This window comes from Lathyrus oleraceus, chromosome 5 (assembly GCF_024323335.1).
Source record: "Lathyrus oleraceus cultivar Zhongwan6 chromosome 5, CAAS_Psat_ZW6_1.0, whole genome shotgun sequence".
NCBI lineage: Eukaryota > Viridiplantae > Streptophyta > Magnoliopsida > Fabales > Fabaceae > Lathyrus > Lathyrus oleraceus.
The window spans coordinates 580,617,099-580,628,581 of record NC_066583.1 but is presented as its reverse complement, the minus strand read 5'-3'; the positions used below and the strand labels follow the sequence as shown (position 1 = coordinate 580,628,581).

Sequence of the window (11,483 nt, the reverse complement as noted above, 5' to 3'; positions counted from 1 at the left end):
ATAAATAAATCAATGAATAACCATTTTTCTTAAAATAATAAGGCATTTTCTTTAAGAATAATTGATTTCAAAAAGGAATGTCAACGAAAATCTCAAGGACGGTAAGTCTTGATGTGCGAAGCAATTTTTAGTATTCCCTGAACATTTGTTTGGTGAATTTATCCTCCCCAGCAGTTCGTCGTTCATCCCCAACATGGTTGGTGGGTTTTCATCCCCAGCTGAGTTGATGACTTGTTCCCTTTACAATTCATTCTTCCCCAACTGAGGGATTCATGTCTTTTGCATTTCACAATTTGTGACTTGATGAATGAACCCTGGATTATCTTGGAACCTTTATTTTGTCTCCAAATCCCAAACACATTTATTTGTGTTGCATAGCCTTGACAATTTCTCCCCTGCATAAGTCGGTATTTCTGGTTGATATTTGTGTGCCTTGGGATTGGTTTATTTCTCAATCTCCAAGAAGAATCTGATGATTATTAAAGAAGTTTTTATGGTCTTTGATTTGTTTTGATATATTATTGTATCCCCAGTAAAGCTCCACAAAGATGTTTTCGATGGAGTCCCGCCATTTGCGGACTTCCATTTTCTGACAGAAGCTCTTTCCCCATCCCCATCAGTGTTTGGTTTACGAGCAGTATTGTTGGTGTCCCCTGCAAGGTTGTCTCCTATTTGATATGGTGTTGACTTAAAATTCCCCACAGTGTTGACTTGTTAAGATCCTCAACAGATCCCTCTTTATCCTCAGCATTTTGGGTCTGATGCATGTTCCCCATGTCCTCCCCCCAACCAGAGTTGAATTCATCTTGTAGTTAGGATTTTATATCCTTCATGATTTATTTTCATCCCTAGCGGGTTCTCCAGTTGGTGCTCTATCTTGTTGAGATTAGCCAAACATCTAGTTGTGATTATTCAAATCTTTGTTATTTGTATCCTTTGTGCTCGTTTGTCAGCATAATCATATACATACTCATGCATATACATGCATAAAACACAACATCAGATATTCCATTGTGCATTTTATCACATTGACCTTTCTTCTGATCCCCTACTTTGGTGATATTATTTCCCCATGCAGATTTAGTGTGTCTGTCCTCCTTCAATTATAGAGTGTCAACCCCCTTAAGCATAAAAAGTTTATCTTTTCTCCTTTCCCCAATGAGTTATTTCCTTGTGGATGATTATTATTTCAGTTTCCTCCTCAATTCATTACCTGGATGAAACGATTCCCCTTGAGTTAAATCCTCATTGGGTTGAGTCTTGTTTTACCGTTTCTTTCTAATTCTTACCTAAATAGATATTTTGGTCCCCGAGAGTTTATTACCCAGTAACTGGTAATATTCTTCTTGGTGTTGAGTACTTTACCTGTGTTAATTTACCTAGTAAATGGTAAAAGGTAATTTACTTCTTTGATTCTTTTTCCAGCGGATTCGTTTTCGTTTCCCCGACAAGTTTATCCTTGATATGTTCATCTTAATCGATGATGGATATTCTTCTCCTTTGGTATTCTACCAAGTAAAAAGGTATTTGTAATTCCTAATCTCCCCAGAAGAGTTCATCCTTGATATGTTCACTTTAACCGGTGATGGATTTTCTTTTTCTTCGGCCTCCTACCTAGTAACCGATAGTTGTAATTCCTATTTTGCGATATTCTGCCCAGTAAATGGTAGATGTAAATCATATTATCCCCTCAGATTCATCCTTGATATGTTCACTTTAACCAGTGATAGATTTTCTCTTTCTTTGGTCTTCTATCCCCACGGATAGTTGTAAACCTTATTTTTCTCGGTAGTTTATGTTCACTCTAACCGGTGACGGATATTCTTCCTTTGAGTTTATCCTTGATATGTTCATCTTAATCGGTGACGGATACTCTCTCTTTGGTCTTCTTCCCAGTAACAGGTGTAGCGGTAAATTCATGATCATCAAGTTATGGATAAGCAAGACATCAAATAACAAGAGTCGCCACCGCGCTTTTATTGTTTCCAAAGGAAAAGGGAAAAGTACAAACAAAACCCAAAAATAAGAAGCTTTCAAATCAAAACTAATAAAATGCCAGAGATTACAGGTAAGAGGGTTGGTTACACAGAGGGAAGGTGTTAGCACCCAAAGTGTCCTAGGTACTCCTAGGGAGCCCTTTCTTGCATGCATATGTATTTTGTACAAAGTGATGTTTACAAACAAATAGAATGGGGGGATGAGAAAAGAATTTATTGATTATATTTTTGTGTTTGACAAGACCTTCGGACTTGTGCCTACGTACCAACATAAGAATGGGGGATCAAAACCTCATAATTCGTGATACAAATTTCAAAGTGGATGCATTGCTTTTAACAAAAATTAAGTTTGGAAGGCACAAAGGCCTAAAAATGGTTTGAATGAGTTAGTTCTTTTTAGCTTTTAAAAATTTCAAGTCAAGTATAGTTAGGTTTATTTACAAGTTTGATTTATGAAAAGAAGTTTAAAATGCAATGGCATAAGGCCAAAGTTTCTAGTTTGCAAAATGGTCTAAGTTTAGAAAAAAAGACAAGTACAAACAAAGAAGTTTTTAAAAGGAGGGAGAGATTTTGAAATTAAAGAGATGGGGAGGAGATGAAGAGACTAATCCTAAGCACAAATTTAAAAGTTAAGAGTTGAAAAGATCTGACCAATAGGCTGCAATCCAATAGGCAAGAATGCCATATAGAAACCCAAATTCCCTTGGACATTAGGATCAAGCAACAAACAATGCATAACATATTAACTTGAAGAGCAAGGCATCAAATGAAGATATCCACATCCAAGCTTTAGCCACTCCATAATCTTCAAATTTGCCCATGTAACAGATGAATTCCACAAGTTATAGGTTCAAAATAACAACTTCACAATGATCATGTTGCAGATGAACTCGTATGGATATTCAATGATGTATCAGATGAAGTTTCAAATTGCAAGCTGTAGCGGGGTATTCGTTACCTTTAGATTTATTGGCTAAATCAAAAGTAAGCATGCAATTCGAGTCGCCACCTCACTTCTATTTATCCAAAGAAAAGGTTAGAAAGCGAACAAAAACCAAGTAAGAAGTTTTATCAAATCAAAAACTAATAAAAATGTCAGAGATCTGGGTAAGGGGGTTGGTTATGAAATGGAAAGGTTTTAAGCACCCAAAACATCCTTAGTACTCTAAGGGAACCTCTTTTTGCAAATGTGTGTTGTAGGTTGGTATTTGTGAAAATATGTGCAAAAGATTGGAGAGATGAGAAAATAGTATACATATTATTTACAATTTTGTTGTTTGAATGGATAAACACATTGCCTACATACCATCACAAAGGTAGGATCACGTAGTTCGGGGTAAAAATCTCAAAGATTGGTGAATTGATTTGGTCAAAAGCCTTAAGGTCTTTTGTTATCAAAGGGAAAAAACTCAACCTAAACCAACAATCCACCATGTGAGGAGAGCTTCAACATACTAGTGAGGGATCCACCCTATAATAAGTATGGAAGACTTATAGTCCAATCACTAAGGATAAGGTGAGGTTTACATCAACCACTATGATAACTCAAACCTATGGCTAATGTTTATGAAAAAAGTTTTAACAAAGGTGGTCATTGGAACCACAAAAACAACTTGAAGTGAGTTGTATTTACAAGTTAGAAGTATTCACAAAATGAGTCAAAGTATGATTAAGATTCATTTACAATGAGTATTAATAAAAAGATTTTGGAAAATCAAAGGCATAAGGCCTAGGTTTCTAGTTTGAAAAACAAAGTCAAAGTTTGCACAAAATGAGTTTGGCTTGGGTTAGAGTGGAGAGAAGAAGAGAAGGGCTAGTCCTAAACATCCAAAGATGAGAGAAGAGATAAAACCCTTGGAGTTCCTTTTCTTGAGATCATTAAGATGATTCAAGATGCTCCTTTCCTTTGGACTTAGCAATTAACTCAAGCAATCAAACAAATATTCATTCAAGCTCCTAGGATTTCCATTTGGCTTGTCTCTCATAACTTGGCTACTCATGACAATGGTCCTTCTTACTATCTCAAGATGGAATCCCTATCACACAAGAGCAAACATCAAAAAGGTCACAACACAATAAGAGGGATGGACAAAGAATGAGTTTAGATTAGGGGTCCTTTGAAGTCAACTTTCAGATTTAGCATTCTAAAAGCATGAGGCCTAGTTGCTCTTCAACAAGTTTAGCATTCTAAAGGCATGAGGCCTAGTTACTCTTGAACTCCTTTAAGCATAGGTAAGGTCCTAATTCTAAGTCCTTTATCCTTTTTGGATTGGGTTCACACAAACAATCACAAAAAAACACAAAGCAACAATATATTTATATACAATAATGAGCTCAAATGAGCAAAAGAAAAATGACATAAACATAAAATATGAGCTCAAGTGAGCAAAGGGAAATGGCAATATGAATAAATGAGCAGGAAAGTAAATTGTATTAAAGTAAATTGCAAGAATTAAATGCTTGAATTAAAGTTAGTAATTAGTAGTTAATGTTAGTGTGTCATAAGACAATTTAGCGCTATGTTAAGCAATCGTAAGTGGACTAATGTAGTAGTCACACCTATCTGAGGCTGGTCAATAAAACTATAGGAAAATAAACACAAGTTAGAGATCATGACTAGTAAGCCAAGCTCCTACAACTTGCCATGCCAAAAGAAAAGAAGGAAAACCTTGTATGGATTTTAGGTTTTTTCTTTACCAAGAAGCAACCTATCTTGGACACAAAACAACTCACTTGATCTTTGATCAAGTTGAGTTTGATTTGGATCAAAGAAGGTTAAGCCTCTCATATGTCAAGACTAACCATAAATCATTAAATCATTGGCCAAAATAAAAAGAAGAAGAAAAGAGATGAAGATGAAATGAACAAAATGAGAATTCAAATGACTTAATCAAAACACAATGATCGAATGTGAATCAAATCATCATCAACCAATGTAAAACAGAAGATAAATAAAGATTAGAAGTCAACAAAGTCAATACATTTTTTTGGTATTTTTTTATAATTAAAATAAATGCAAAATTAAAATGGATAAAATATGGTCAAACCTCAAATTCAATTTAAATCAACTTTAACAAGTCCAATTGAATTATCATAGGTCTAACATGGTCAAACAAGGTTTGACAAATTTTCTCAACATTTTTTTGAAAACAGAAACTATTTTAAAATCAATTAAAAACAATAAAATATAACACAAATGAATTAAAATCTCAAATAAATCTCAAACCAATTAAGAAATTGATGAAAATATTTTTCATAGACTTATCATGATTCATATGTATTAAGAAAATATTTTTGGAATTTTTGGATGTCAAAAAGTATTTAAAATAAATTAAAAACTATTAAAAACAAAATAATTCACAAAAAATATTAAATGAAATCACAAAAATAATTAAAAATCATATTATGAAACTAGATTTTTCAAGAAAAATTTTAGTGTTGGTCTCATATTTTTGTGATTCCAAATAAAATAGTTATGAATTTTTGAAAATAAATGGAATTAAAAGAAAATAAAACAGAAAATAGAAAATATGAAAAAACAAGGAGCGCTGGATAGACTTCATTAAATGACGTGGCTGCATCCAATGGCACAAAAGCGCTGGAGTACCATGGTCATGAGTCAAGCGCGAAATAAAACGAATTAAAAAAAGTTAAAAGAACCAAAGGCCATGATTAGATCATTTAAACATCATCCAATGGCTCAGACTAATCCACGTGGAAATGGTGGTGGAAACCACCATCTTCTCCGGTGGATCAACCAACTCCGGCCACCAGTTGCAGGTTTTTAAACCTCAACCATAATGCACGAGCCAGGTCCCAAAATGAAGCTGGGGTGATGTACATCACCCCTGTAACCTTGGATTGTCCTCAAGATCTCTATCAAGTGAGAAATCTGAGCTTGAACATCCAGGTATACAAACTGAAAAGCTTCAAAACATGAAATCAAGACCACCAATGGTCTGCCTCTTGCACAAGGACTTCAGAAAATGGTTTGAACACAAGCAATTCACAACATGGAGCAAGATATAGATCAAAATAGTTAGAGGATAAACCTTTGAAGAACAGCTTTGTGCAGCACGATCCACTCAAACTCTTGCTTCAATTTGATCAGGAGATGATGAAGATGCAAGGATTAGGAATTGAAACTTGAAGATCAACTGATTTTGTTGAAATTCAAGTTCGAAATTGAGAAATAAAAATCAGAATTCCTTTGAGTATGGTTGGGTATGGATTTCAGCAGAGCTTCAGATTTCCTTAAGGTTGAGATTTGAATGTGCAAGGCATTGTATTTATAGCTGGAGCTAATGCCAAGTGAGGAAATACTCGTGTGCATGAAGCTTTGGGTCCTCCATGCATGGGCCTGTATAGGCGCATGTGAGGCCTAAAACCTGATGGATTTGCAAGCTGATATCACAATGAGTTGAATTGGATGGGTAATTTGCCTTGTGTTTGCTTGTGCATGAAGACTCCATGTGAATTGCATATTTGGACCTACACATTCATCTCTTCGAAACTCCCATATAGAAAATCCAAACGTAGGCATGTGAGTAATGGTTGGAAAGGTATTGACATAAGGAACAAAATCTATGTTGGGAAAAAATCCATTTGGAGTTTGGAAATTTGTGAAAACTGGCCTTGAAGCTTGAGGTACAAAACATGTATAAGTTTCCTTTGAAATTTTTTCCCAAAAGTGACCAACTTCAAGCCCTTCTGTTTCAATGATGCAAGCATCAAATGGAAAACCTCCAACATCAAAGTTGTATATCTTTTCAATATAATCAATTTGGACTTAAATTTTTCATCATTTGGATTTTTGATGAGAAAGTTATGGGCACTTGAAGTTGGACATTTTTCACATTCAATGGTTTTGGTCCAAAGTGACCTATAATGTTTTGTATTATCACATGTGTTTCTTTTAGGATTATGAAATTTTGTCCAACATAACAATTGAAGTAGACATCGTAAGAGTTCCAATTAAATTGGTCTCACCTCAAAATCATACAAAATGAAGAAGTTAGGTCCATGGGAAGTTGACCCAAAATTAGGGTTTCAGTCAAAATGACCTATAATGTTTTGAAATGAATGATGACCTTACAAGTTTCAAATGAATTTTTGATGAACATGAAAGTTGTTCATATGGTTCTTAAGAACATATTTTATCTTGGGGTCATCTTCATTTGACAAATACATCAAAAGTTAGGTCTCAGTGGATCTCAGATTGGTCAGATGACTTGACTGGTCAACTTCTCAAAGCCAAACTTCAAATCTTGATGAATGAATGATTGAGAATACTCACATAGGCTCATATATTCACAAGATAATGAATTAAAGAACTTACCTTGATTGAATTTGATCATAGGTTGAGGTTGCTTCATGAGCAAGGCACAGTCAATGCACAGTTGAATTAGGGTTTCCTTGGGAAACAATCCTCAAGCCCTTTGAGTTATCTTGATCAAATTGGAAAATTGAGATATTTGGTAGACATATATGATGATTGAGAGCTTTGTTAACCATTGTCATGCTTGCTTTCATCTTCATCTAGCCATTTCAATGAGCATAGGAGCCTCCTAGGAGCAAGGGCACATGTGATCACTTGAGCTTCAAAACAAAAAAGGTTAGTGACATATTTTTGTGATTTTGGTTAGTAAACAAAATAATAAAAGCAATAATCACTACGCCAAAAAGGTTTTTTAACAGCGCATCTTAGACAGCGCTTTTAAAAGAAAGCGCTGTCTAAGGTTAAAATAAAAATAGAACACGGAAAATGTTCTAAAAAAATAATGAAAGCGCTGTCTAAGGGGGGGTCTTAGACAGCGCTTTTAGAAAGCGCTGTCTAAGACCCCCCCTTAGACAGCGCTTTTAGAAAGCGCTTTTATATATAGACCTTAGTCAGCGCTTTTGAGAAAGCGCTGTTTAAAGTCTTTCAATTAAAAAAAAAATTCATCTGATTTTTCACAAATATTTAAATCGATCCAAGTAAGTGCTTCTCTTACTATCCTAAATTGTTTATAAATTAAAAATAAAATCAGCAAATGAGGGAATGATAGAAGAAACAACCGCGCCACCAAAACCCTAACTTCACCATCACCGTCACCATCTTCCTCCGACACGATGCCACTTCCCACTCTTCCATTCGATGTTGTGGTAGAAATTCTCTCTAGGCTTCCTGTGAAGATCCTCATGCAACTACAATGCGTCTGCAAATCCTGGAAATCTCTAATCTCTGATCCCAAATTCGCCAAGAAGCACCTTCGCCACGCGAGTCAGAGCCTCGTCTTAACCGTCGGGGAACTCGATTTCGTCGTCATAGCTAACCCGCTCTCCTCCGTTTTCACAGAAGCGACCACCACAACCATACAGGTAGACTACCCTGTAAAAGATAAAGACGATTCCGCTGCCATTGTTGGCTCTTGTCACGGCATCCTCTGCCTCAGCTTCTGTTCACAACCAATGAAGGTGTCGCTTTTTTGTGGAATCCTTCCATTAGAAAATTTACGAAACTGCCCTCTTTGGAAGAGAGATGTCCCACAACATTATGTTTTTCCTTTGGCTATGATGATTTGAGTCACTGTTACAAGGTTGTTGTCGTTTGTTATCCACATACTCTTGTTCAGGGTCCTGTTAGCAATTGCAGAAATCTAGTAAAAGTTCATACTCTGGGAACCACTTCTTGGAGAACAATTCAGGACTTCCCTCCTAATACTCTCATTTTGAATGAATCAGGAAAATTCCTTAGGGGAGCTATTAATTGGTTAGCATATAGACAGAGGCATTCTTCATGTTGGGTCATTATGTCTCTTGATTTGGAGAAAGAATTTCACAGAGAGATACCACAGCCTGATTATGGAGGGATAAATGTGCTTAGTTTAAACATAGGGGTGTTGAGGGATTGCTTATGCATATTTTCTAATGCTGATACGTTTTCAGATGTTTGGCTTATGAAAGAGTATGGAAATAAAGATTCTTGGACTAAATTGTTCCGTCTTCCTCACACCAGAAATCTTGGTTCTTGGCCTCTTGTTTATGCACTTTATGTTTCTAACGATGATCAAGTGCTATTTGATATTGAGCGAGAAGAGTTGGTTGTTTACAATTCTAGAGATGGTACTTTTAAGGATCCCGGTATTCAAATCATAGACAAATGGATGGAATCAGAAGTCTACCATGAGAGTTTGATATCACCTTGCTTTTAAATACTAACATGTATGTTATGCTACTTGTGTATCAAGAGTCCATCTACTGGATTCTTCAACTCCCTCATTGCAACTTTTACGTTGATTTTCATTTGTGCTATGTTTACTGCTCCCTTCATGGTTTATGCTTAGTTATTGGTAGATGGAATTTGCAGCTTGAGAGATTGCTATGTTTGGTTTTTTGGTTTATTTGTTAGTTAGACTTTTTCTGTTTGTTCTTCTTCTGTGCATTTCATTATATGGTTTCTGATTTGGTTCTCTAAGATTGGAGTCAATTGTTATGCCTAGTAGAGTTGGAAGATCAAATCTTGGATATGGCAGTGGCAGCCGAAGTTCTATTTCTGGTCAAGAATCACACGGGATGTATAGCAGTCGGCAGGGAACAGGTTATGGTGGAGGTGAATTTCGTTGCAAATAGTCTGGTCTCTTCTTTTCAACATTGAAGTTTTCTTTACTTACAATTCTATTATTTTTTGTCTATCAGGATCTTATGGTGGCAGTGATGTTGGAGGCATGTACTCGTCAAGTTATGGTGGTGATTACGTTTCTCGTGGAAGTGATGTAATTTTCCCGTCCTTTCCCAATGTCAATAGGAATTAGTGTTCTGTGTATGTTTTGTTACATTCTTATGTATTGTCCATGCAATGTAGGTTGGCGGCAGCTCATATTCGTCAATGTATTCTGGCAGAGGTGCCGGCGGCGGTAGCAGTTACATGGGCAGCGGTGGATCTGCACTTTGAACTGTTTGTCTTATTGCAGTTGTGTTTGTTTATTGTAGATTCTGGCGGATGCAATGGGACTTGGAAAGACTGTTATGACAATTGCTTTGATTCTAAGTAATCCAGGCAGGGTGAAGTCAGAAGACAGTAACGCAGAGAGCCTATATGACAACATTTTCTCAACTAAGAGGAGGAATATTAACAATGTAGAGGGTGGCACTCTGATTGTTTGTCCCATGGCATTATTGGGTCAGTGGAAGGTGAGATTCCTCTCTAATTAAGCCAATTAAAAAAGCATGGTTGTTCTTTTATATTTAAGCCAATTAAAAAAGCATGGTTGTTCTTTTATATATATCTCAATATTTATGTGAAAGGCAATTTACAATGGTTTATAATATCCAGGACGAGCTTGAAACACATTCAAAATCAGGCAGCATATCCATATTTGTTCATTATGGTGGGGGTAGAACTGATAATGTTGATTTGTTGTTAGAGTACGACGTTGTCTTGACAACATATGGTGTCCTATCAGCTTCATATAAAAGTGTAAGGAAATGTTTATTTGTATTTTATTTTCATAAATTTAAATAGTGAACCTCCTCATTTTGGATTCCCTGATTCTTTGAAACCAGGATGGAGAGAATAGCATCTACCACAGGGTCCAATGGTTCAGAGTGGTACTAGACGAAGCTCACCATATTAAAGCCCATAAAAGTCAGGTTGCCCAGGCTACTATTGCCCTGTCCTCACACTGCCGCTGGTGTCTAACTGGAACACCGCTTCAGGTTAATTATTGAGAAACATTTTGTGTAATTTATAGAATTGCTAGTAGAAAAGTACTCCTCCCATATAATGAGCTCATAGTTATTAAGCAAAAGAGTGTATTGTCAAGAATCTCTTTCTGAAATTGTGATGTTCTCTGTTTCAGAATAGTTTGGAGGATCTATTCAGTCTCCTGTCTTTCCTGCGCGTTGAACAAACTTGCTAGTAGATTCCTACAGAATTCTATTTCTTCTTCCCATTCTATCCAATCTCATGGATACATTGATGAGGTTTTGGGTCATATTCAAAAGGGTGAAACTGTAGAATGCTCTATATGTTTGGAATCACCTGAAGATCCTGTTTTTACACCATGTGCACATCAGTTTTGTAGAGAATGCCTATTCAATTGCTGGGGTACCTCAATGGGTGGCAAGTGTCCAATCTGTCGTCAATCACTCAAGAAAAATGATCTTATTGTACTTCCATCAGAAAGCCCATTCAAGGTTGATACTGAGAACAATTTGACGGAGTCTTCAAAAGTTTCAAGGCTGTTTGATTTCTTAGAACATATTCAGAAATATTCTGATGAAAAAAGTATTGTTTTTAGTCAATGGAATTCATTTTTTGATCTATTGGATACGTTATTGAAGTTTATATTAACATTGGTTATGTATAGGTTTTTGAAGTTTAAAATGAATTGAACTTTATAATTGTTAGGATATTCAAAGATACTACCTTAGTTATGTATTTTTGTCTGGATTAATTGTTTTCAATTGCTTTGATTATAAGTTATATCTGATAATGCATGATTT

General features: G+C 35.8%; 2 protein-coding genes across 2 annotated transcripts; both read left to right on the top strand.

Moving 5' to 3' along the window:
• Positions 1-8,108: 8,108 nt before the first annotated feature.
• On the top strand, positions 8,109-9,925 carry LOC127082194 (F-box/kelch-repeat protein At3g23880). Its single transcript, XM_051022429.1, has 4 exons — positions 8,109-8,453; positions 8,576-9,588; positions 9,675-9,751; positions 9,841-9,925. Exons 1-2 carry the CDS (start codon positions 8,109-8,111, stop codon positions 9,188-9,190), a joined length of 960 nt encoding a protein of 319 aa, XP_050878386.1. The 3' UTR covers positions 9,191-9,588; positions 9,675-9,751; positions 9,841-9,925.
• Positions 9,926-9,952: 27 nt separating this feature from the next.
• Positions 9,953-10,706, top strand: LOC127082193 (DNA repair protein RAD5B). Its single transcript, XM_051022428.1, has 3 exons — positions 9,953-10,169; positions 10,312-10,455; positions 10,542-10,706. The coding sequence occupies exons 1-3, from the start codon at positions 9,984-9,986 to the stop codon at positions 10,704-10,706; spliced, it is 495 nt and encodes a 164-aa protein (XP_050878385.1). The 5' UTR covers positions 9,953-9,983.
• Positions 10,707-11,483: the final 777 nt, after the last annotated feature.

Coding starts and splice junctions, on each gene's coding strand:
- LOC127082193 (XM_051022428.1), top strand. CDS start 9,984: ATGGGACTTGGAAAGACTGTTATGACAATTGCTTTGATTCTAAGTAAT. Junction 10,170..10,311: donor CATTATTGGGTCAGTGGAAG/GTGAGATTCCTC, acceptor TATAATATCCAG/GACGAGCTTGAAACACATTC. Junction 10,456..10,541: donor TATCAGCTTCATATAAAAGT/GTAAGGAAATGT, acceptor CTTTGAAACCAG/GATGGAGAGAATAGCATCTA.
- LOC127082194 (XM_051022429.1), top strand. CDS start 8,109: ATGCCACTTCCCACTCTTCCATTCGATGTTGTGGTAGAAATTCTCTCT. Junction 8,454..8,575: donor TCTGTTCACAACCAATGAAG/GTGTCGCTTTTT, acceptor CACTGTTACAAG/GTTGTTGTCGTTTGTTATCC.